The sequence below is a fragment of the Lolium perenne genome, chromosome 1 (genome assembly GCF_019359855.2).
Source record: "Lolium perenne isolate Kyuss_39 chromosome 1, Kyuss_2.0, whole genome shotgun sequence".
NCBI classification, from domain to species: Eukaryota; Viridiplantae; Streptophyta; class Magnoliopsida; order Poales; family Poaceae; genus Lolium; species Lolium perenne.
In genome coordinates, this window is record NC_067244.2 from 241,896,695 (window position 1) to 241,923,581 (window position 26,887).

At 44.4% G+C, this 26,887-nt stretch overlaps 1 protein-coding gene and 1 long non-coding RNA gene across 3 annotated transcripts; one reads left to right on the plus strand and one right to left on the minus strand.

Moving 5' to 3' along the window:
* Positions 1–3,621: 3,621 nt before the first annotated feature.
* LOC127327411 (uncharacterized) lies at positions 3,622–12,185 on the minus strand. The gene is made up of 4 exons (XR_007868540.1): positions 12,039–12,185; positions 11,847–11,914; positions 4,305–4,644; positions 3,622–4,217 (listed from the first exon to the last, which is right to left on the minus strand). It is a non-coding gene; the product is annotated as an uncharacterized lncRNA (long non-coding RNA).
* On the plus strand, positions 3,677–7,054 carry LOC127327409 (uncharacterized). Of its 2 annotated transcripts, none has more exons than XM_051354183.1 (3): positions 3,677–3,927; positions 6,244–6,315; positions 6,713–7,054. In XM_051354183.1, the coding sequence occupies exons 1-3, from the start codon at positions 3,677–3,679 to the stop codon at positions 6,735–6,737; spliced, it is 348 nt and encodes a 115-aa protein (XP_051210143.1). In that variant the 3' UTR covers positions 6,738–7,054. The 2 variants fall into 2 exon arrangements, with proteins under 2 accessions (XP_051210143.1, XP_051210146.1); XM_051354186.1 differs by having other exon boundaries at positions 6,247–6,315.
* Positions 12,186–26,887: the final 14,702 nt, after the last annotated feature.

Sequence of the window (26,887 nt, forward strand, 5' to 3'; positions counted from 1 at the left end):
GTTAAGAGGCATACTAGGGACTCTTTGTTGTTTACATATCACACATGTATCAATGTTTCGGTTAATACAATTATAGCATGGTATATAAACATTTATCATAAACATAAAGATATATAATAACCACTTTTATTATTGCCTCTTGGGCATATTTCCAACATTTTGGTTCCATGTTTGGGTTCATTTGATTGCTTGCTTCATGTGTTGAAGCTTCTTGACTTTGTTATCCTTTTGCAATCTTTGATCCTAAATATAGTTTGAATCCCTTCGAGTATTCATCATTGGATACGTGCATTTGATTTCACTCACAATATGAGAAATGCACACCTTATGGAGGAAGTCTCACTATATTGACCTCTCTAGATTTTTCGCTCATTTCAGCAATGGATGCCAATGGGGGAGAAGTTTCGAGGGTTTAAGGGAATTGGGTTTTATGCTTCTTACTTTGTGTCAAAGTATTTGCCATTCATGATTTGCATCTTGTTGCCTTGCTTGGTTGAATATTTAGAGGAAAATCCACTAGGCTTTGATTGCCAATATATGCAATGGAATTCAAAGTTCATTCACACATGCATATATTATGGGGGAGTTTGATCTATGTATTCAACTTATTTGTTACTTAAATTCCTTATATAAACCCTCTCAAAGAGATTGTCATCAATTACCAAAATGGGGGAGATTGAAAGTGCATAGAGCCCCCATGTGTGGTTTTGGTAATTAATGACAATCCATATGGACTAATGGTTGCATTGAGTTATATGTGTAGGAGTTATCCATAGGCAATGCTTGAACGATTAGTTGGCGTCAAGGTTGCAATACGAAGAAATGAGGTGCAAGTTCAAGATGAGTCAACTCAAAGAGCTCACATGCTTGAAGCTTGCCATTCATATGTGCTCATGGATATGTGAAGATGCACCGAATAAGAAGCTCTCCTATAGTGGATTATGGGGGAGCAATCTGAAAGACATCAAGCAAGCACAATCAAGAACAGCGTTCCATCATTGTTGCGGTCAAGATCATCATCATCAAGCTCAAGTGGAATGCGCAAGGTTAAGGTTTGCTCTTGATAGGGTTTCTTTCTCACCGGTCTCGTGGTTTAGTTGACAGACCGGTTTATAGGCTAAGTGTCGTACTATCAAGGGGCTCTCGAGTAAGTAACTCGATCGTATCGTTCGGAGTGCGATCAAACCTTTGCATCCTTGCATCATATCTCTTGATTGTTATTTGGATCTTATCCATGTGGTGTATTAGAGCTTGTGGTTATTTCCATGACAAGCACTAGTTCATCGAAAATGGATTTCGCATATATCATTTGTTGCCTTTTCGATTTTGGAGTTTTTCTCGTTTCTCCGGGTTTAGAGGGTTCACTCTAAAAATTATAGAAAATCATCCCCCACTAGTTTCCATATTTTCGCTCTTTGTTGGGGTAGCTCTTGTCATCCTCTTTCCAACAAAATTGGTTTCATGTCGATCGGAGTTTCTGAACTCTAGTTATTGATTTTCTAAGTTTGCCCAATGAGAGGAGTTTGGGCTGGCCGGTAGTACCGCCCGAGCACGGCTAGTAGTACCACCCGAGGTATCGGAAATATGGCCAAACTTACAGTACCCTCGCGACCGCGGACGGTACCGCGACCGGTAGTACCGGCCTGTCGCAATTTTGGCCCCAATGGGCAGAAATCTGAGACCCCTTTTAAGTCCTTCTTCCTCCTCCCTCTCCCTACGTTTTTTGGGCCTCTTGTACTCTCTCTCTACTCCATAGTTGCATCTTGAGAGATCTTCCTCTCCCTCAATCCCTCCATGATTCTTGCTCATATTTGAGGAAAGGAGACAGGAGATCTAGATCGATATTTGCACCAATCAAATCCCCCTCTTTGTCAGGGAATCTCTAGATCTAGATCTTGGAGAGAAATTTTGTGTTCCTCTTCTTATTTTGGTCTTCCTCTCTTATTCCCCAATAGCTTTAGTAGCTTTGTTGGAATTTGAGAGTGGAGGATTGGAGCATCATTGTGGTGTTCTTGCCATTGCATTTGATGCATCGGGCTCTGCGGTGATACGTGGAGGTGAAAGTTTGTGAGATATTCACTTCGGGAGCTTGTTCCCGGAGCTTGCTCCTCTTGGGTCTTTGAACCCTAGACGGCTTAGTGGTGTTTATGGTCTTTGTGGTGTTCTCGGGGGTTCCAATTAAGTTGTGGAGATTCTTCAAGGGCAAGGCCTTTGTGGCGGTTTATTGGGAGACTCCAATAAGTTGTGGAGATAGCCCTAAGTTTTGTGCGGCTTCGGTGACCACCCTAAGGTTCCATAGTGGTTCGAGGACATCCCTTTTGGTGGGAATTCTCGAGGAGAATACGGTGGCCTTCGAGCATTTGGAGTGACTTGTCCTCCACACCGCTCCAACGGAGAGTAGCACTCACAAGAGTGTGAACTTGGAGATACATCGTTGTCTCCGCGTCACTTTGGTTATTCCTATACCCGAGCTCTTTACTTATGCACTTTACTTTGTGATATCCCTCGTGCTTGAAGTTAAATATCTTGCTATCACATAGTTGCTTGAATTGCTTAGCATAAGTTGTTGGTGCACATAGGTGAACCCTAGTTATATAGGTTTTGTGCTTGACATTTTAAACGCTAGTTTTATTCCGCATTTGTTAAGCCATATTCGTAAAAGTTTTTAAACCGCCTATTCACCCCCCTCTAGGCGGCATCCGTGTCCTTTCAGCGGAGAACTACTTCGACGACCTCGCGATGGCGAACATCAACACCGCCATCGAGGAGCGTCTCGCCGACCTCACGCGTGTGACGAAGGAGCACGAGACCACCTGCCGGGCCGGCCGCCACCGTTTAGGCGACCTCCTCGGCCAGAAGAACCAGCTCCTCGCTATGCGAGCAGCCCGCCACCTCATCCAGCTGCCCTCGCCCGAGTGGCGCGCCCAGGAGGCTGCTGCGTCGGCGGAGCGCGGCCGCCAAGAGCGCATGCGCCGTTGGTAGGAGAACCACGAGGCCCAGACCGCCGGCCGCGTCCGCTTGGAGGCACGGACCACTGTGGAACGCGCCGCCGCGCAGGAGCTCGACCTGTGCGGGAAGCGGATGGTGCCGCCGCAGGAGGCGGAGCGCGCCCAAGCTGCAAGGACGAAAAGAAGGAGGGCGATCACGGAGGAACGCCGCAAGAGGGCCACTGTCGAGCCACCCAGCTGGTAAGATGGAGTGGAATCCTTACGCGTACAGGCCGCCCGCGTCAAGTGAAATCCATGGCCTCGGCGGCGAGTCGGCGGCGAGGCCGCCGACCCCGTACGTAGGAAGACTAGTAGTAGGTAGATTTAAGAAAAAATTAATGTCTAATTTTAATGAAAGAAGGAACTATCTCCCTATGGCACGCGGGCCAGGGGCGGACAAGGGACGGACGCGACCGGCCAGTGATCGGCGTCCGCGGCCACGCAAATGTAGCCCGATTTGGACCGGCTTTGGATCGTCACCGACGCCGCGACCATCCGTTTTTAGGATGGATCCGTGTGCCGGACCAGGTTTTTGTCCGGTTCGTTCCATCCAGACGCGAGGACGCGGGATGGGTCGCAGCGTTGGAGATGACCTAACTTCGCCTTCAATCGTTAGGGCAAAGTTAGGGTCCAATTTAGAAATAGTTTTCTCCAGGGGTCAAATAAGATATTTAGAAATAGTACCAGAAATGAGATTTGCCAAAGGAAAAGAAAAACGCCTCTCCGGCCAGCCCCTTCCCCTCCTCCCTCTAGAAACTTCCGACACAATCCCAAATCCTCGCCAATCCTCGCCAATCGCCATGGGTCGACTTCTCCCAGCGCCGGCGGGATGTATGACGTCCACCTGCGACGCCGCCGCCGCACCCGGCCTGGGCGGGAAGGACGTGCTCTTCCTCGCCGCCGGCATTTTCCTGCTCTGGGTCCTCCGCCGCCGCTTCTGGTTCGGCCCTCGCCCCCTCCCCCACCTCCCCACCCTCACTTCCCCCGTTGGCCCCGTTCGTTTTCATGCCCTGCTAGGCCACGGGTCGCCACCATCCTGAGCCCTCGCTGGCTAATTCATCGCTGGGCTAGGACCATGACGCAATCCAGGGCAATCCATGCCTTTGAGGGATTAAACGAACTGAGGCCGTATAGGATTTTCGACCATGCGCAGCCCATGAACAATGTTGATAGACGGATCATGGAAGTAGGCCTTTTTTGCTGCAGTCATCACTGATGTCATCCAAAATCCTATAAAAAACAGTAGTTCTATTTTTCAGAATGTGTATAGAATCATGTGTGAGAAGTCAGTAAAGAGAAAAACTGAATATAGTGTACCTTCTATGGATGTCTGAGCTCTATAATATATTTTACTTTCTATTGTTGTCTTAGCTCTAGAATATATGTATGTAGTACCGCAGGGCTGACATATTTGGTGTCTACCTGTGTCCAAGAAAGCAATCTGTGATATCCAGTTACTGTAAATATTACAGTCCCACCAAAGACTAGGCAGGCAAAGATACATTTGATTCCATCCAATAGTTAGCACCATTTGTTTTGTTTTTTCTATCGAGACGATTGCATTGTCTTCCAGCCCTTGTGCAAATTGAAATCAGGTACATCCATAGTTGAAGACCGATTTGGTTGGCTACTGCATGTGGGATGCCCTGATTATTATCTGAAAAGAGGCATTACACTTAGTTATCTTGAAACCACATATCCAAGGAAATGCAATGTGTAAATGTCCATGTTTTTAGAAGCACAATGCAATTTAATTTAGGCTACAAGTCAATAGAACTGGGATAAGAAAGTATATAATGTTGGTTTCCAAGATGCAAATGATCTGCCTCATGTCTTTTGTACTGAATCTGAGCTTTCTTTGTTTTCTTTATCTAATGATCTTTACAGTACTTAATAGTTACTGTAGTATGGTTGGATAATAACATATGCAGTGAAAGAGAGTATTCATTAAATATAGTCACCGATTTTGACTCTGCCCCCCCCCCCCCCCCCCCTCCAGAATTGGACACCCAGGAAATTAGAGACCAAACTTACTTTAACATTCTTCAGGACCTTACCTCTTTGCTGCTGCTACATACCTGTACTGTATACTACTTTTTTTTGCAAGATCTGTACTGTATACTACTATGACCTGCTGCTTTTTACTGGTTTATGTTCATAATCAATTAGTTCTCTCCTACTAGATGATGAGGAAACTCAAATAAGTGGGAGCAATGGGCAGTATTTGCTACTTCAGTAGTTCCTCTAAGCATTAATGCCATTGGAACTAAATAGCAAACTTTCTTGAGTATCTGTGACAACTGCGAGTATATTATTTCTGCTGTGACATGTGATTGTAATAGCTTTGTGGATTTTTTGTTGTACTATTTTCCATTACAGTGGTTGTATCATAGATTACCAGTCACATTTGTTTGCTGATATAATATATCTGGATTCTTCATTTCTGTACTTCTTGCCTCTAGTGATATCAAAATTTGACGAGGAGTAAATACCCTGGTATACCAATATCAATATGCATGCATCTGTATGCCATGCGTCTACTTAAATACATAGTTCAGTTAATTTCAATATTGCACTAAAACATTCATAGGAAATTACAATCAGCATGCACTGTCCACTTTACTACATAGTTAATTTTAATATCTGCATGTACTGCCCCCTTGCTAATTATTTTATTCATAATCAATTCAATTTTGATTGAACTCTGTACACCTTGTACGCGTTTAGTTCTTAAATAGTTTCCCGATTCTATGGCCTATGTTGCTTTATTTCTCTTACATAGTTTCTCTTAATCATTAGATTTTGAACTGTGCGATGCTTGGTGCGTCCATGTATTATCAATGGAGCATCTTGTGCCAATCTTATCAGATTTAAAGGTTCAAATTTTCTCAACTGATATGAGTTAAGCGTGCTTCTGGGAGATTTGCTCAACTGATTTTGGGTCGGCCCTGAAATACCCATTGGGCCATGGTATTTTCTTGGAATGGGTTGGCCCGTGGCCCCTAAATATGGCCTTGAGGCCATTGGGCCAGGTCCGGGCCAGCCCATTCTTCTTTTATGTGTTTAGAGGAGTTCGTCACTGGCTCCCAACAGCCAGCCTATCTCTGTAGTTTTATGACCAGTGCTACCACATCACCCGCAATATTAATTTGTCAAAGCTGCACTTATCAAAATATTCACATTTCCTTATGCCACTGTCTTGTCTTGTTATATGCTCCTTTCTTTCGTCTTAATTTCTTGTGGTTTGTTTGTGAAGCAGGATGGCAGGCCATGCAGGTAACAACAATGGGGATAATGTGAGGAGGCAATACTTGGAAAGACTCCGAAGGTAGCCTTTCTTGCTAGTCTGTTTTTGGCATGAGTAATAATACTGTACAGGTTGCGCGATGTGGAAAACGGCTAAATGAGTGGAGTTGCTTTTTTTTCACAAAATAGGAAGTTCTGGTTTCCTTTGGTGCAAATGCAATTATCTAAATTGGAAATAAGTGCACTTTGCAATGATACGCTAGCAAGGTATTTTGGGTCCTTTATAGGGAAGTTCATGGCCGAAACAATTTGCAGGACTAATGTAAGACCAGTACTGCAATACTTGAATTTCGGAAAAATCTAATGTTATTATATCAATACCAGTACCGTGTTTCTCTTTGTTTGATAGCTTTTCCCCTTGGGCTCTTTGCTTAATACCTGTGTTTTCTGTTGTAATGATGTCACACTTAACTGGACAGGTATGCGCACAATCCTGGATACTGAAATGATGTTGGCTACTACAGGTGAAGACATAAGATTGTGGGGTAGATGAGTAATTTTCTGGACAGACTATAGTTGCGTCTCACTGGCCTGATACTGATATGACTCTTGAAGACGGATGATTTTGGAGTGACGAGTAGTTTTCTGGACAGACTATAGCTGTGTCCCATACATGTGATGCATTGCGCCGTGTTTTGGTGAAACGATAATGCTGAGATGATGCTTTTTTTGCCTGTGCAATCTTTTGTTGTTTGCGTTTCTATCCTGAAACCAAAGATGCTTTGACATTGGTTCGTTGAATAGTGCCATTTCTTGATTCATTGAACAAGCTCCAACACTTCACACTGCTGTTGTATGTTGTCAAATACACGAGCATTCCTCTGTGTACAGCCCATGCTATGATGGTAACTAGGGTGTTGAAGCGTCTGCGATCCGTGGCCTGAATCTGTCCACCATTGCTTGATGGTACTGTCAGATTGTGGTTCCTAAATGTTGAGATGGACCATTCGCACGCAGCAAAACCACGTCTCCTTGGCATGAGGGCATCTCATGAGAATATGATCGATGTTATCTTCATATTGTAGGCAGGTGTAACATGCAGACGACTGATCTTGGAGGCCATGTCTGAATCGTTGTCCACAATCTGTACATCACGGCTAGCCATAATAAGAATCTACACTTCAGAGGTGCCAGTGATCTCCAGATGGGTTTGTGCATGCGAAAATCAGTGTTGCCCTGTCACAGAAGTTTGTAAGTGTCGCTTGCAGTATACTGCCATGATGTACTTCCTTTCCAGGTGAACTTGTCTTCTGACTGCTCGTTTCTCTGAACTCCCACTAGTTCTTGCCATAGTCTTATGCACTGCACACATCCCTCCACCGATAGTTCACCTGTAATGCCACTAATCCAGCTGTTATTTCTCAGGGCGTTTTCGACAGTCTTGCTGTTTTTCCTCCTCGTGGATGCCAGTTCAGTCACCATACATGCAATTTCCTCTGCCGTTCTGCCATTTATCCAGCGATTGCGCCAAAACTTACGCTTTTCCCGTTCCCCACTTCTACTTTAGCTAAGCTTCTGAACACCTCCACAGCTCTTGTGTCTTCGCAAGGCCTTGTGGGATCGGTTCTCAGTAGCCACCCCCACCTTACTCGCAGGGCCAGACCTTGCAGTTTCAGGTCCTTAATGCCCAGCCCCCCTTCCCCAGGCCACCAGGTATTGCCCACCCGTAGGAATGCTCTGAGCCACTTTGCAATTTCCTCCAGAGCCAGCCAGGTGCGTCAGCCACAAGCAGCCGATGAATTGGCCTCGCCGAGATACTATAGGCCTAAGTATTTGATAGGGAAACTGGCCAGCTGACAGTCCAAACAATATGGATATAGTTCTTAGTTCTTAGTTCTTTGTCCTTCTACGATTAGCCACAGCATGGAACAATCTGGAGTTGGCGCCGCCCTCTCGCAGCCATCTCACTATGGATCGCTGCCTTGCAATTTTTCTCTTGAGCGAAGCCAGCCGAAGCACAACTTGCTTTAGTGTTCTCCTTAGCCACTGTTCCCCCGGGGACAAACCTCTGGATTCGTGCGATACATCCCATCTGAAGATCGGAGTGTTGTCGATAGAAATCTGTAGTTTTATGTTCCCCGTCGATTGCGGATGCTCTGCGGCGTTTCGAAACAGGGAATCAAGCCTTCAGAAGGGGTTGGTGATGCGTGGGTCACACGGCCAGGCCTCTTTGATCGCATCCTCAAAACCTTCTAGTTTTAGCCAGAATAACTCAAACTTGAATTTCCTCTTCGGTTGGAATGCAGCGTTGAGATAAGTGGAGTGGGGCGTGGTCTCATGCAGACGAAGACAAGGCTTGCATCACAGCGTCAGGGTTTATCAGACAACAATTGATCTCTCTCTCTCTCTCTCTCTCTCTCTCTCTCTCTCTCTCTCTCTCTCTCTCTCTGACATTCTTCACCGGACCACGAACTACAAATGAATGTGCATTAACACACGGGCATATATACTCCAATTGTGCGGTTCTGGATTAGAAAAAGAAAAACAATACGTTGTAGGCATTGTGCCCCGAACGCCATTGGCGAGAGCTTGCACTCCAACTGGCTCGGCCTCCTCCGTCCCTTCCTTCGGCTCGAACGCGCTAGACATGGAGACAACGAATCTCGCGGCGATGGCTAGGGGTGTCGGTAACCGTAGGCCGCGTGACATCTGCGACGGATCGACCGGGCTGAGACGGTCGCCGTTGATGAAGCGTCTCAGTCTCAGAGGAGGTCACCGGTTGGAGTTTTGCGATGACATTTCAGCTCGATTCCAACTTGATTCCGATGGCGGCGTGGGCACTAGAGTGTTGGGTGTTAGCTGAGGCTTTTGGTGGTCAACGGAGGCGTCGCCAGTGACATAGCTGGGTGGATGGGGGAGAATGCCGACGCGGTTGGGAGGTGCCAAAATTATACTCGGCGTGGTCACGGTCAAGTATATTTATTCCTCTGCGCGGCCGGCAGAGCCGATAACATTTTGAGCGCTGGCGTGGTTTTAGCTTGGTCCTAAAAAGCGCCGCGCGGTTTCGAGTCTAATAGAAACTCGCAATCCCGTGCCAGCCCCTTCACAAAAGACGTGAATCGAGCGCGCCGACATCTCGCGGCACACGGTTTTCACGGGTAGGCGTCTTGGCAGCGAGAGGAGGTGAGGGTTCGCGTTGAAAACGATGGTGCACCATAAATGTGATGCCTTGGCTGAAGTGGGCCGGCCGCCGATGAGACCACCCACTTGCAGACGCCGCCGTAAATACGACGGCTCAGCTGCTGTGCGGGTAGTTGGCACACCTATTTAGCCCTTCACCGCCGCCGCGCTATCCTCTCTCATCTCCACCACCACTGCCGTGCTATCCTCTCTCATCTCCACCACCGCCGCCGCGCTATCCTCTCCTTTCCACCAAACAATGTCGCGGCGGCTCCATACGAGATACTCGATGCTTGGCCGCAATGGCCGCACGCCGCCTGTGGCGCCTCAACCACCACCGCAGCCACAGCCGCCGCAGCCCGACGCCGACGTCGACTACAACTCCGACGACTCTGTCGACCCACGGTTCGAGGAGTACGTAGCAGAAACTGAGGTGACTTAGGAGGCGACACAGTGAGGCGAGCAGCCGCAGGTCCCCGCTGAACCAGGGGCGGCGATCCTGGCGTCCTTGAACGCGCAGCGAAGTAGGAACAACACGAGTTCATCAACGACGCCAACTTTAAACACGTTGTAGAGATTTCGCGAACGAGGAGGCTCGCCGATGCCACCGATAAGATACTGCGTCGCCGGTGGCCATGCTCCACCGCCAGATGCGCGAAGCAAAGGCAGAGAGGTGAACATAAACGCATGCGGTAAAAAGGAAGAATGACGACAAGGCAGGCCCATCGTGCGCCTCAACCAAACCAACGGCCCGTAGATTAGAGTTCAAAGATAAGAGAACGGGGAAAGATAGAGAGAATCGAGCCATAAACAAGTACCTCTTGCATAAGCGCCGGGCCCGCTCTCTCGCGGGCCACGCCGTCGGTGACCATGGGGGTACGCACATTGGTTTCCCTCCGAAATCAGACTCGTTCCGACCAAGGAGCGATCTTAGATCTGACGTGACGGAAAGTAGAACGAGCGACTGACGTGTCCGAGTACTGTACGTAGGCCACGTCAAGCTCCAAAAAAAAAGCTCAAGACAATTCTGCATGTTTCGTTTCTTCCTTGTGCCATCGTCTCCACATGAGCGGTTGGCCAAGTAGCTCCGCCTAGCGACAACCACGAGATCTATGGTGTCTCATGTGTGAAGATAGTAAAGTTGCAAACCAATAATTATGCAAAACAAAAATGAGGTCAAAAAACTGATTTGTAGGGAAGTAAAGGCCAGTGGATGTTGTATTTGGTGATGCAATTTTTTTTTTGGGCAGCTCTAAGTTAACCCCATGCCTGCATGTGACCCACATGTGACCGGTGCAACGGATGGCACCGCGAGTCTCCACCGTGCGCCTACACCGCTCCGGCCACCACAAGCCTCTACCGTGCTCCATCGGCGCAGTTGAGACCCTCCTGCTAGCCTTTTTCCCTCTTCCGTGGTGTCGATGCCGCCACCTACCGGCCATCGCCAATGAGGTTCACCTTGCACACAAGGTGTTTGACAATTTTATGAAAGGTAATTTCACTCTTCTTTTCTAGTTTTTTTTTTTTTGCTTCTAAAATTCTTTGTTCATGTTATATCTAAGTTATCTTTTTTTCCTGTGTGCGCGTGTACCATAAAAGCCAGGGCATAACTTTGCGACCGGGGCTCTATTTCTTTCTAATTTCATGTCACTTTTCTCTCTACAAATTTTATACCATGTCACAAATTTCTCTAGTAAACTAAAATTCCTGATGTTTTTGTCTCGAAATAGCATACCATGTTGTATATTTTGTGTGTCTCGGCGTGCACGCATGGCACTACTTCCCGGGAAAGTACATGGTGCACAACCTGACTTTTCTTAATGAAAATATGAAACAACTAACAGATACGGTATGTATGTACTTACTACAACCTAGATTTGGCTACAAAAATGGTTACAAACACCTGTTACAATACCTATTTACCATTTGCACCAAAGTTTGGACCTGGTTTGTACTTACATATCTATGAAGAAAGAACACAAATATAATCCGTGATAACGAGCTGAATCAGTAACCCAAGCTATCAAAATTTATGATGTTTTTATCTCTTGGTGTGTGGCTTAAATTCTGAATTGAGTTATTACAAAATAATAGGTTCATGTTATAGCTAGGTTATCAAATTTTCTCGGTATTTTCTGAACACTTTCATGGCAAAGTTAGATCCACAGGGTGCACCGCAAGCAAGGACACAACACATGTTCTCGCGATTGATGCAGCCAAACATGTAGATATAACCAATACAAGCCATCGCGTATACACACCAGATTAAAATCTGGCATTTGCTCAGGTACAATCCCCTCCCCCAAACTCAGTTTGGGTTCAAACACGAAGACATGCTTATTCATGAAGAAACGGAGAGGACGAAATTCATAGGCATCACCATATGGAAACCAGAAAAGGAATTTCATATGAATTGAGGAGGACAAAACAAACCTTGATGGACTATGGATCATGGTCCTCGAGTAATTGCTGCGCCTACCGTCCGGACAGAGATGAGAAATCTGCACAAGTTTGAAAGAGGAATCAGGAACACCATGAAGAGCCGTTCACCCCGATCTGCAGAAGAGGAGACTAGAGGATGGCACGGCCGGGGTCGTGGTTCTGCTTGGCGGCCCTGGATCATACCTGGGTTCGTTCATGATATTTGCATCGATCTGGAATTCTGGATGGAGCGAGGCAGAAGATAGGAGAACGGGGAAAGATAGAGAGAATCGAGCCATAAATAACTACCCCTTGTAGAAGTGCGACGTGGCTCCAGCGGATAGCACCCACTGCATAGGGGCCCGGCTCCCTCGCGGGCCCAAGCGGTCAGTGATCAAGGGGGTACGCTCGCTGGTTTAGCTCGGAAGTCAGACTCGTTCCGACCAAGGAGCGATCTGAGATCTGACGCATTATATACCGGAACCTAAGCAGAAACGAGAGCCTGACGTCACCGAGTAAAACTGTACGTAGGCTAAATCATGCACGCATAGAATATTTACCTGACGCCTGGCCTGGAATTAAAACTCGAAACTCGCGAGTTAAATGAGTAACTCGTGATCCGATTCGGCTCGACTCGAACTCGTTGTATAACGAGCTAAGCCAAGTTCTATATTTTGTCATTAAACAAGTTTAAGCTAAACGAGTCGAGTTCATCGAACCTCGTTTAGCTTGGTAAAAATGAAGTTGGCTCAAACCCACCAAAATGGGTAACTATATTTGTGGTTTCTCAAGTTGGTAATCTTATTCTAATGATATATTGATCGTTGTAGCTTATATTATTCTCGTACCATAATCCTAAAGCTTGTTGCTCATCATTCATGCCCAAATATTTGGGAAAAATGCATTGTACATTTTACATGTTCTATTTGATAGTTTTAAACGAGCTACTTGTGAGTTACTCACGAGCTTTGCGAGTCGAGCCGAGTTTCAAATCTGAACTCGATTGTTAAACGAGTCGAGTCGAGCTAACTCGATTGTTGACCGAGTTTTAGCGAGTCGAACCATGCTGGCTCAGCTCGGCTCAAATTCCAGCCCTAGCCTCCACCTAGCGCCACTGGCTGACGAGGTTCACCTTGTCTTGTCAAGGGTAATTTCACTCTTCTTTTCTAGTTTTTCTGTTTCCAAAGTTCGTTGTTGTCATGTACTAGTAGTTTGACACAAGTATTAGAAAAAGCATTTCCCCTTCCTTTCTCTCTCCTAGCTATAGTAACTGAGAGCTCCTTCGAGGGAGCCAGGCCGAACCAAAGCTGATCTCGCCGGCGCCGCCGGTAGAGATGGGTGGAGGGGAGGCGCCGAAGTAGATAGAGTAGTTAGGTTTAGTGGCTGTATGCCGGTAGGGGGCTTGATGCCCGGTAGTGGGAGCGGTGGAAGGGATCTGGCCGCTTGGATCCTAGCTGATTTAGGGTCTCTCTTGCTTTCTCTTCTTCTCTGGTGGTCGGAGGGGAGAGCGGAGAAGAGGACTAACGCTCCCTTCAATAAAAGAGTGGCGGTGTACCATCTGCTGCAGCGCGACTGCGGTGGGCGGCGTCTTTTCTTGGCCGGCCTTGGAGGCGAGGGGGAAAGCGCGTGCACGCCGGCGAACAACGTCGTGGAGGAGCTCCTGGCCGGCCGTGGAGGCGAGGAGGAGCTCAGCCGCGTCGTCATCAACACGTCTGCTTCCTCGAGGTCTTATCCCTGCTGCTTCTGGTGTGGAGGTAGCACACCAAAGTTGTTCCTCTCGGTCGACAGTGGCGGCGAGGGTGAGGACAGCGATGGTGTTGCTGCTTCCTTGCACTGGTGGCGGTGTCACAAGTTCTTTGGAGTTGCGCCTGCTTCATCAACACCACCGTTGGGGTGGTGTTCTTCCTGGGAAGCTCATCAGCAGGGGACTTATGCCGGCGTCATCGCCCTGCCCCTGCATCATACGGCCGAAGGGCGGCCCTTCTCCAGGAGATCTTCCTCCGCAGGGAGGCTTTTCTCCGGCTTGTCGTCGACAGTACTGGCCGTCCGCGCCCAAAGTGGCTTGTTCCTCGGCGGCGTGGAAGGCAGTTGATGGCGGAGCCCGTTCTCCGGCGATGACCAGGGACCTGATCGCATTTTCAGTTTCTATGTTAGGACCCTGTATGCAAAATAAAAGGGCTAGTCCATTATTTCTTGTTCTTTCGAGGCCCTTCCTGTAATTTGGTATGTAACCGTATTGACTTAATGCAGCTCTCGGTCCTTCGGGACCTTTCATTGTTCAAAAAAAAACACAAGTATTATTGGATTGTAGATGATTTCGATTTTGTATGATTATTCCACGTCTGACGAGGAATTTAATATGGATGAAGATAAAGACCTTGCGATGATTGTTTCATTGCACAAGAACAAGAACAAATGACCGAAGCACATTGCTATGGGTCGTGAGGAGTTTTAATGTGCTATTTGCCTCTCCCTCGGCAACTGTCAAGAGGGGAAGAGGCCTATCCATTATTGCACGAACACCAAGGAAAAAAGGGGAGAGGGAACGACAAAGAGCCTTTGCTGCTCCTCTCAACGGCGTTAGGTTGTTGCTTCCACCACTGACTGACGCATCCATCATCATCTACTCCTCGGGTTGTATCCTCTCCATCAAAAATTTCATCAAGCCTTTGGTCCTCATGCCCATGTGTGAGTAATTCCCGCTGTAAGTGTGGGGTGTAAGGAGTTTGGATGAGATCTTTTGTGTAATGATGAGTAGTTGTTAATTTTATGGATACTTTTGTTTGAGAACAATCTTGGCGATATGATAATGCACTAGGGTTGAGTAACATGATATTGCTACTGAATTTTTATTGCTTCGTCATATATATGAGTTTGGTATTGATCAACAAGTTCGATCTACCTGTGAACCCAAAAAAGTTGAACAACATAGGGACAACGAGGGAATCATGTTTTTATTTGAGGAGTTCATGTATTCATGAGGTGGTGATGCGTTGATCCGAATGTCTTCAAATTCCATGCTTAATTACCTTATGTTTTAGGTGGGTCTGATGAAATGAGAGGGTAGGACGATAGATGTTGTGCAAGTTTTTTGTTGTTGCACAAACAATATATATGCGAAATATGCCTACATTGGATAGGTCTAGAACCAGCTGCAACTACTTTATGTTAATGCAAATATTTTTATAGGAATGACCTCATCTATGCACCGTCCTCCTATTCACCCCATGCCTGCGTTTTGAATCACTACTTGATTTCAACATCAAAGCTTTGTTTAATCTTTCAACACTTTATTTTTTCTTCTTTGCTTTCTTCCATTTATACTTTCAGTTTTAAACATCCTTCAACCAAAGTTTAGTTCCAGTTTTGCGCAGGTAATTATAATTGGCACTCTAATAGGATAGTATAATTAACTTTACCGTCAGCTCCTTGTGGGATTCGACAACTCAATCGAATTGTGCTACAACTACACTGTGCACTTGTGAGTTACCAGTTTATCACTCATGTGCACACTATCTTTGATGTGTCTATTGAACCACTATTCCAGGTCACTGAAGATGCACTAGCTGATGCAGAAGATGCCCACTACATATCAGACTAACAGATGTGTCGGTGTTATGGAACCAAGGGTACCATGTACACCTGCTGTTGGGCACCCTAGGCAGCCCACTAACAGAAGACAAGGAGCACCTCTCCAAGAGACATGAGGTGTCCGCGAGAGATGACGCACCTCGCCAAGGGACACCTCGCGAGGGATCCAGGACTTAGTCGTTTCAAGGCTACCAGAAGGCCTCGCTGAGCTTCCTTCCGCGAGAGGTATCTCAGAAGATGTTGTCAAGATTCCAACACAAAAGCCGGTCACGTGGGAGTAAAGCTACTGGAGGATGACGCCAGCCATGACACACACGGAAGAGAAGTGAAGGCCCAAATTTGCCTGCATAAAGCTAGCTGGTCGTTTCCCTCTTTCCTAAAGGTGCGGGGTGGACAATGCAGGTACAACAGGGAGTGTCGACATCTTCCACAACCACTCCATGTGAGCCGAGCCAGTTGGGGTGGCCATGAACCAAGTCCATGGCTAGGTTAGGAACAAATGTCCTTCTCCTTGGGCCATGCTGTGGTTTCCCCTCCGCCAAGTTTTCTTGGGGAGGAGGGCCAAGGCCACTATAAAAGGAGAGGCAACTGCCCAGTAGAAAGGATCCCGATCTGATCGGTGTTAGATGTTCTTTAGATACCATCATCTTCTACCTAGAGCAGATACCATCTAGATGTGGGGAAGAGAAACACCACCACCTTGCACACCATACTCCTCCTCGAGCAAGATCAATACCACTTGAAGGCAGGACATAGGGGTTTTACCTCATCATGATGGTGTTCCGGTGATGGTGCCAAACAATCTTGGTGGTGGTTATTGTGGAAGCGGTTGGGAAACCCCAAGAGGAAGGTGTGATGAGCACAGCAACAAGTTTTCCCTTAGTACGAAACCAAGGTTTAATCGACTAGGAGAAAGGCGTGACTTCTGAAGGTGTTGCTAGTTAACTAGTGGTAGGGCGCACTACCAGCGTCAGCAATAACGTGGAACCTGCACACAACACAATCAAAGTACTTTGCCCAACTTACAGTGAGGTTATCAATCTCACCGGTTTGCTGAACACAAAGGATTGGACGTATCGAGTGGAAAGAGATGTTTGCAGTAATTAAAGAGAACAGAGATTTGCAGTAAGTAAAAGAACATGATTGCAGTGGTTGAATTTATCAGTGTAAAGGAAAGGACCGGGGTCCATAGTTCACTAGTGGTGTCTCTCCGCAAAGATAAATAGCATGCTGGGTGAATAAATTAGAGCTGGGCAATTGACAGAATACCGACCATACATGACAAGATGATTACTATGAGATTCGTTTGGGCATTACAACATAATACATAGACCGTAATCCAACTGCGTCTATGACTACTAATCCACCTTACGGTTATCGTCCGAACCCCTTTCAGTATTAAGTTGCAAGCAACAGATTATCGCATTAGGCAATGTGTGTAAAGTAAACAATAGAATTACCCTCGGATAAAACATTATTGTTTTCTCCCTAGTAGCAACAACACATCTAAAATCTTAGAAGTTATTGTCACTCTCCTAGAAAACAAGAGGCATGAACCTACTATCGAGCATAAATATCCCCTCTTGGAGTCACAAGCATCTACTTGGCCAGAGTATCTACTAGCAACGGAGAGCATTCAAGATCACAAATAAAATATGACATGAATATATAATCGACCTCAACATAGTATACAATATTTATCGGATCCCAGCAAACACAACATGTAGGATTAGGATGATCTTGATCATGTAGGTCAGCTCACAAGATCTAAACATGAGGCACAAATTGGAGAAAACAACCATCTAGCTACTGCTATGGACCCATATTCCAGGGATGAACTACTCACGCATCACTTCGGAGGCATGCATGGCGATGTAGATGTCTCCAGCGATCATTTCCCCTTTGGCAGGGTGCCGAGAAGAGCTTCAAAACCCCCAGAGATGGGTTCGGCAATGGCGGCCGCGATAGAACTTTTTCGTGGATGGAAGCTCGGGTATTCAGGGTTTTCCCGAGATCGTGATTAAATAGGCGGAGGGGCGATGTCGGTGGCCACCTAGGTGGGCCACACCATGCCTTGGTGCGGGCCCAGGCCTGGCTGCCCTAAGGGGTGGTTTGGCGCCTATGTGGCTCCTCTTTGTCTCACCTTCAGACTTCGTCTTCGTTACGGTAAAATATTGACTTCGGCTTTTGTTTCGTCCAATTCCTAGAATATTTCCTCTTTCTCCCCAGCAACGACGCCAGAAAAAGTCTTGCTGGCGTGCACTCATAGTACGCAGACACGCTGTTGGGGAACCCTAAGAGGAAGGTGTGAAGAGCACATCAGCAAGTTTTCCCTCAATACGAAACCAAGGTTTAATCGACCAGTAGGAGAAAGGTGTGACTTAAGAAGGTGTTGCTGGCTGACTAGTGCCAGGGCGCACTACCGGCGTCAGCAACAACGTAGAACCTGCACACAACACAACCCAAATACTTTGCCCCAACTTACAGTGAGGTTGTCAATCTCACCGGTTTGCTGAACACAAAGGATTAGACGTATCAAATGAAAGGAGATGTTTGCAGAAAGTAAACAAAACAGAATTGCAATTGAATTTATCAGTAAAGAAAATAGGACCGGGATCCACAGTTCACTAGAGGTGTAGGCAATTGACAGAATATCGATCGATACATGACAAGATGATTAGTATGATAATTTGGTATTGGGCATTACAACATAATACATAGACCGTAATCAACTGCGTCTATGACTATTAATCCACCTTGAGGTTAGCGTCCGCACCCCTTTTAGTATAAAGTTGCAAGCAACAGACTATCGCATTAAGCAATGTGTGTAAAGTAAGCAATAGAGTTACTCTCGGATAAAACATTGTTGGGTTATCCCTAGTAGCAACAACACATCTACAACCTTAGAAGTTATAAAGTCACTCTCCCAGGAAACTCGAGGCATGAACCTACTATCGAGCATAAATACCCCCTCTTGGAGTCACAAGTATCCACTTGGACAGAGTTTCTACTAGCAACGGAGAGCATGCAAGATCACAAATAACATATGACATGAATATATAATCAATCTTAACATAGTACACAATATTCATCGGATCCCAGTAAACCAAACATAGATGATTACATAAAGATGATCCTGGTCATGTAGGGCAGCTCACAAGATCGATACATGAAGCACAAAGTGGAGAAGACAACGATCTAGCTACTGGTATGGACCCATAGTCCAGGGATGAACTACACACGCATCACTTCGGAGGCGGTCATGGCGATGTAGATGCCTCCGGCGATGATTTTCCCCTTCGGCAGGGTGCCGTGAAGAGCTTCAGAACCCCCCAAGATGGGTTCGGCGATGGCGGCCGCGACGGAACTTTTCGTGGACGGAGGCTCATGTATCCAAGGTTTTCCCGAGAAGATTTATATATAGGCGGAGGATTCAGGTCAGTGGGCGCCTGTGAGCCCCAAACCTGCCCTAGGCGCGGGCCAGTGATACGTCCAAAACGTATCTACTTTCCCGAACACTTTTGATATTGTTTTGCCTCTAATTTGTGTATTTTGGATACAACTAACACGGACTAACGCTGTTTTCAGCAGAATTGCCCTGGTGTCTCGTTTTTGTGCAGAAATTCAACTTTCAGGAAAATCCCCGGAATTAATGTCAAAGGGCTTATTTTTCCAGAAGATTCACGGAGCCAGAAGGGCAGGCCGGGGGGCCCACGGCCCCCACACCATGGGCCGGCGCGGCCTAGGAGGGGGGCGCGCCGCCCTATGGTGAGGCCGCCTCGGCCGGCCTCTGATGCCACCCTCTGGACTATTTAAGGGTTTCGATCTAAAAACGCGAGGGGGGAAGTCGAAGTCGCCAGAAACCATCCAGAACGCCGCCACCATCGCGAAACTCCGTCTCGGGACCAGAAACTCCGTTCTGGCACTCCGCCGGGACGGGGAATTGGAGGAGATCATCGCCATCATCACCACCGATGACTCTCCATCGACCAGCCATGTTTCCCCCATCCATGTGTGAGTAATTCCCCCGCTGTAGGCTGAAGGGGATGGTAGGCATTGGATGAGACTGGTCATGTAATAGCATAAGATTGTTAGGGCATAGTGCCTAGTGTCAGTAATTGGTACTTTGATGATATTGTTGCAACTTGTTATGCTTAATGCTTGTCACTAGGGCCCGAGTGCCATGATCTCAGATCTGAACATGTTATTGTTTCATGATGATATTCATTGTTTTATGATCTTACCTGCAAGTTGTATACACATGTCGCTGTCCAGAACCCGAGGCCCCAAAGTGATAGAAATTGGGATAACCGGAGGGGAAGGCAGTGATGTGAGGATCACATGTGTTCACGGAGTGTTAATGTTTTGCTCTGGTGCTCTATTAAAAGGAGTACCTTAATTTCCAGTAGATTCCCTAGAGGTCCGGCTACCACCGGCTGGTAGGACAAAAGATGTTGTGCAAGTTTCTCATTGCGAGCACGTACGACTAAATATGGAACACATGCCTATGGATTGTTTAGTACTTGGATACTGTTTTATTACTATCTGCAAATGCCCTACTTTGATTGTTACATGAGTTTCTCTCATCCATACAACGCCCGTTCATCCATCCCTGTGCCTACAGTATTTTAATCCTGCTGTTTACTATAATCACTACTGCTGTCTTTGTTACACTGCTGCTGATATTTCACTACTGCTACTGCTATAAAACTGTTACTACTGATAAACTCTTGCGAGCAAGTCTGTTTCCAGGTGCAGCTGAATTGAAGACTCCGCTGTTAAGGCTTTCAAGTATTATTTATCTCCCCTTGTGTCGAATCAATAAATTGGGTTTTACTTCCCGCGAAGACTGTTGCGATCCCCTATACTTGTGGGTCATCAAGACTATTTTCTGGCGCCGTTGTCGGGGAGCATAGCTTTATTTGCAAGTTCACTTGGATTGATATTGTTCGCTGCAAATTCTCCATCATGGGTAAATCTCGCGATCCTAAAGTCGCCATATTACCATCCACTACAAGAAAAGGTACAACTCTGAGTACCTCTGCTGCTGTTGATTCACCATCCGTGATAAGTCAACTTGTTTCACCACCACAAGCTTCATTTACTGGTACTTCTGCTGAATCTAAAAATTCTTATAATTTTGATGATGCTTCTGCTGTGCTTGATGATAGTGGTTCATTGGGATCTTTTCTAGATGCTACAATTGCTAGGTCTAGACAAATTGAAAATACTGAAACTCCTAATGAAAATATTGTTACACATGTTAATTCACCTGAGTCTGTTGAATATTCTAGTGATGATCCTGATTAGGATTATGTGGAACTTGATGATGATTTTATTGATAAATGCAATGCTACTACTGATGAAAGAAAAATTAAAAAGTTTCTTGCACAACATACTGTTAGATATAAGCTATCTCCTGATCCTAAATTTGCCACATCTCCTATAAACATTAAGGATAAAGATTATGATTTTTCTCTTGATCTATCTCATATAGCTATTGTTGAGAAAACACCCTTTTGTGGTACTGAAAAAGAAAGTGCTGTAGAACACATGAATGAACTTTCTACTTTGAGTAGCTTGTTTTCTGATGATGTCAAGTTGCATACTTATTTTGTTGCTAAAAATTTTCCTTTCTCATTAAAGGATGATGCTAAAACTTGGTATAATAGTTTGCCTCCTGGATCTATTGATAGTCCAAGTGGTTTGCTTGATGTTTTCTTTCGGAAATACTTTCCTGCTAGTGCTCAACATGTTGCTTTGCAGAAAATTTATAGCTTTGACCAGGAAGATGGAGAGAAATTTCCTGAAGCATGGGCAAGATTTTGTTCTCTTATCAGAGCTCGACCTGGACATGATCTGGAAAAGCATGATTTACTTGATATATTTTATAGTGGACTAACCATTGAGTCTAGAGCATATTTGGATAGTTGTGCTGGTTGTGTTTTCAGGAAAAGAACTCCAGACGAAGCTGAAGAATTATTGGCTAAAATAGGCCAGAATCATGATGATTGGACTACACCTGAACCAGTCCCGACGCCGATATTGAAGAAGAGGGGTTTAATTAAATTAAATGATGAAGATATGAGGGAAGCCAAGAAATCTCTTAAGGAGAAAGGTATTAAATCTGAAGATATGAAGAACTTACCTCCCATAGAAGATTTATGCAAGATAATTCCCCCTTCATCCATGATTGAGGGAAACTCTCTTCAACGCTTTACTAGGGAAGATATTCCGTATTCAAAACCTCCTGCTCAATGCTTAGATGAGTTTGATAATTATATTGTTAAGCAAGAAAATTTTAATATGAGAGTAGAGAATCATTTAATGGAAAATTCTCAAGCTATTAGTAATTTGCATGATATTGTGGAGAGAACCTCCAATGATGTTAAGATGCTTGTTAAACATTTTCATATGATTCAAACTCAAATTGATCAACTCACTAAAGTGCAAAATGACTTGTTAAAAAATAGTTCTAAAGAAAAACATGCTTATGAAGTAACAACTAGAGGCGGTGTTTCTACCCAGGATTCTCTATATCCTGAGGGGCATCCCAAAAGAGTTGAACAAGATTCTCAACGAATTGAACCTAGTGCTCCTTCTAAGAAAAAGAAGAAGAAACAAAAAAATGTTGTAGAATCCTCTGAACCTGTTAATGATCCTAATAGTATTTCTATTTCTGATGCTGAAACTGAAAGTGGTAATGAACATGATAAAGATAATGATAAGAATGATGCTTCTGATAAAGAAGAGGTTGAAGATGAACCTGAAAAGCATGCTAAAAATTAAAAGTATACTAAAGAAGATTTTATTGCTAGGAAACATGGTAATGAAAGAGAACCATGGGTTCAAAAGCAAATGCCTTTTCCTGCTAAGAAACTAAAATCAAAGGAAGAAGAACACTATTAATAAATTTTGCGATTGGATGAAACTTTTGTTCTGACTGATGCTATTAAATTGCCTCCTTATTCAAAGTATATGAAAGATATTGTCTCTAATAAAAGGAAAATTCCTAATGAGGAGATTTCCACTATGCTTGCTAATTACTCTTTCAATGGCAAAGTTCCAAAGAAGCTGGGCGACCCAGGTATACCGACTATTCCTTGTTCTATTAAGAATAATTATGTTAGAACTGTTCTATGTGATTTGGGAGCAGGTGTGAGTGTTATGCCTTTTTCTCTTTACAAGAGACTTTATTTAGATAAGTTGATACCGACTGATATATCTTTGCAAATGGCTGATAAATCTACTGCTATTCTTGTTGGTATATGTGAGGATGTTTCTGTTCAAGTTACTAATAACTGCTTGATATTAACTGATTTTGTTGTGTTGGAAATGCCTGAAGATGATAATATGTCTATTATTCTTGGGAGACCTTTTCTTAACACCGCAGGGGCTGTTATTGATTGCAATAAAGGAAAAGTTACTTTCAATGTTGATGACAAGGAACATACTGTTTATTTCCCCAAGAAGATTGATAAAGTATGTGGAGTTAATACAATTTCTAATGTGAGAACTATCAAAGTGGGAACTATTGATTGTCCTATATATATATGAGCCTAAAGAAGGATATCAAAATATTATGATTGGATCCATATCAATACAATTCAAGGTAACATGATTGATTTGAGGTTTATTTCTTCTTATGCTATGTAAAATTTGTTTGGTGGCAAGACTTGATCAACCTTGTTAACAAATTCATTTTATATGCATAGAGGAACGAAACAACATTTCTTTCTTTCCTCCACTTGTTCTACTTGCTGTAGCACTTTTTTTTTGCAAAGTTCTTTAGTTAATTAGAGATTTGAAAATCTTTTTCTGCCCAGTAATAATAAATTTAATACCCAGAAATGTGGATTTTTCAAAGTTTTCAAAAATTCACAAAAATTATACCGTTGGTCTTATTTTTCGAAGAGGCACCTGGGAGCACCTGGTGATGACCAGTGGGGCACCCCAGGGCTGCACCCCACCAGCCGGCGCGGCCAAGGAGGGGGGCGCGCCACCCTGTGGTGTGGGCCCCTCCTTGCCCCACTAAGTCATCTCTTCCTCCCATCTCACTCTCTCTCCCGAAAAACTCGCACCAGCTTTCTCTCACTCGCGTTTCTGCTCAAGAGCTCAGGATTTCTCGATCTCTTTGCTCAGCCCAGATTTCTGTCTGAAATTTGGCACATTTTCTCTCCGGTATGTGACTCCTCCGATTATCCAAGTAGAATTTTGTTTGGTTGAGTATATATTGAATATTTTGTTGCTGTAGGTAACATGTTTAGTGAGCTAGCATGCTTTTTCTAAGTGGTGAAAACTAGTTTTGATGCATGTTTAGTACTCTAGCAAGTTCCTATAGTAGTTTCCCTCAATTATATGTCACCAAATCAAATTTTATAATGTTTGTTGAAAAATTTCAGAAAAGGAAGATGGATAACTATAACTTTGGAGAAGTGTTTGAAAGAGAGACGACAAGCACGGGGAGGCCCTCAAGGGCATCCACTCGGATTAGACGATCCTATAATGAGGACGTCATCGCACCGAGCTTCGAAGCCGAAGAGGACAATGGAGTCCCTAACGCTTCATCTTTTCCATGTTATAACTTTTTGAGTAATGCAGGGTTGCTGGATGATTTCTTGGTCCTCATCGGTAATGTGGGCTTAACCGCCTATATGGAAGACAAGAGGGATCAATACTACATGCTGACTAAAATCTTTGTTGAGAGCTTTCAGTTCAACAACAAGCACTATCAACCATCAGTTGGATTCAGGATTTATGGTAATCCTATTACTATGAAGTCGAAGAATTTTTGTACTGCATTGGATATTGCCCCTGTAGGTACAGCGAAGAAGATCGAGAATAATCCCAATGCTTTGCTGGAGCTCTATCGAGGAGTCACCAATGATGATTGCCGCACCATTCAGCGCGGCAAGATAAGAAACATTCAACTCCCTGCCATTAGATATTTCGCTTATTATCTTGCTACTAGCATTCTTGGTAGGGAGAACACTAGCAATATTTCTAGTTATCATCTTGCTTTCTTGGTTGCTGCACTTACTGGAGAGACACCTTATCATCTTGGTGCTCTTGTTGCTCGCCGTTTGTCTAACATGGGGCCTATTTTTGGAGGAATTGTTGCATCACGCATTTTAGCATATCTAGATCTTCCTTCTAACCCTACTGATGTGAAATTAACTCCTATAAGGCTTGATATTGCTGCTATGAAGAGTCATCACTTTGTTACAACTGACTCTAGTTTAGATAATATGGTCTATAGAATGTTGTGTACTGACGGGGATGAGAGGGAAATCCCTTTGCCGCGGCCAGATTTGTTCAGTATTCACAGGAAACCGTGGTCGCGCTCTAAGGAGGAGGTGGATGAGCAACTGAAGATACATGGCTTCCACCAGGAGCATGACTCTGAGGACGCCGAGCCCTCCTACGACTACACCGTCACGTATCCTGGTGCTTCTTCCAGCGCATACCCAGAATAGGATCCATCTTTGTCGTACTACGGAGGTGCTACTTCATGGGCACCATGGGATTGAACTCTACTTAGGCCAAAAACCTAAGCTTGGGAGGAGGTATACCGGCATCACTAATTCTTTACATATTATAGTTGCTGGATACTTGTACATACTTGTTTAGCTTCTTAAAGTGGTTTTCTAATAAGAGGGAGATGATATTTGGGGAAGTGCTGCCTGAAAACAGATTCTGGACTGATACCAAAAACATTCTCAAAAACAGCCAGAATGTTATTTTGCGAAGCCAATTTTTGTGCATGTTCCCCAGGTTGTTATCTAACTTTCATTAGTTGAACACTTTTCGAGCTGAGCAGCGGAAGAATTTCTTAAAAATCTATTACTGTACTGCTGTCAAGTTTGACGAATTTCTGCTGCCTTGTATTTATGTAACTCTTTTAGTTTTCATTTTCTTGTTTTTGCTTTGTTTCTTTCCTAAAACACAAAAATACCAAAAATATTTCTGTTGTTTCTCTTCCCCATTTGCTTATTTTGGTTTCTTACTCTTATTTTACTTTGTTTGCTATCATTGGTTTGCTATAAGAAAATCCAAAAAGATTTTGCTTTGTTTGCTTGTTTCCTTTTGTTCTTATCTCCAATTTGAAAACACCAAAAATATTTGTTGTTCTTCTTTGGTTTTGTAAAGTTCATTATGGAGTTTAATGGTCTTCGGTGGCTGGAGCGTGGTTTTCATTTCATATTATTCAAGCTACACAAGTGAAAGGCAATAATGACGATCTACGATAATTCAACTGTGGTGAGAGGCTGGTATGAACTCTATTTGTTTTCATTTTTGTACATATACTCATCCATGTGAGCATGCTTAGTTGGTTCATGTGAGGTATATGTCATTTAAGAAAGTCTAGTAGTTCATGATCTCTCATGTCTAGCTCCAGCTTATTAATATGAGTAGCATGTCATAGATGTTTGCTTGCATTGTTTTATTCATAAATAGGTATGACATTGTGGTATCCTCCTCTGAATAATTCATTCGAATCGACTTGGCACATGCTCACGCATGCATATGACTGAACAAAAGTCAATTAAGCCTCGATAATTTACTTTGCGTCAGAGTTCTTGTATCACTTTTATGCTTCCATTAATTTATTTTGCCGCAAGCATGATTATGATGGTTACTGCTCTCTTGATTATCGCTCCCCAGTCTATTGCTAGCCTTCACTTGTACTGAGCGGGAACACTGCTCGTGCTTCCAAACCCCTGAAAACCAAGTTATTCCAAAGTGTCCACCATAAATACCTATGCATGGCATTTCAAACCATTCCAAGTAAATTCTCATGCGTTACCTTTAAACCTTCAAAATGCTTCTCAATTTGTGTCAATGTTTTATAGCTCATGAGGAAGTATGTGGTGTTTATCTTTCAACGTTGTCATTTACTTTTGACGACTTTCATAATAAGAGCTGGCAACGGGGTTCCCAGCCCCAATTAATCAAACTTCATTCTCTTCACATGTTTTGCCCTGATTCATCAGTAAGCAACTTAATTTTGCAAATAGACACTCCTCCATGGTATGAAATTGTTGGAAGGCACCTGAGGATTCGGTTAGCCATGGCTTGTGTAAGCAAAGGTTGGGGGGAGTGTCACCCATAATAAAACTAAAGTACATGTGTAAACAAAAGAGAAGAGGGATGATCTACCTTGCTGGTAGAGATAACATCCTTAATGGGAGCCGCTCTTGAAAGTCTGGTTGACGAGGTAGTTGGAGTACCCATTACCATTCGTTGACAACAACAAACACCTCTCAAAATAATTTTTACTCCTGTTTTAAAAATGAAAAGCTCTAGCGCATGTTAATCCCCGCTTCCCTCTGCGAAGGGTCAATCTTTTACTTTTATGTTAAGTCACCATATTTTCTTTGAGCACTTTCTTGAGAGCACAACTGTCATTCTTAATATAATATGATTGTCCCAAAATATGATTAATTGTGGTATAACTTTGA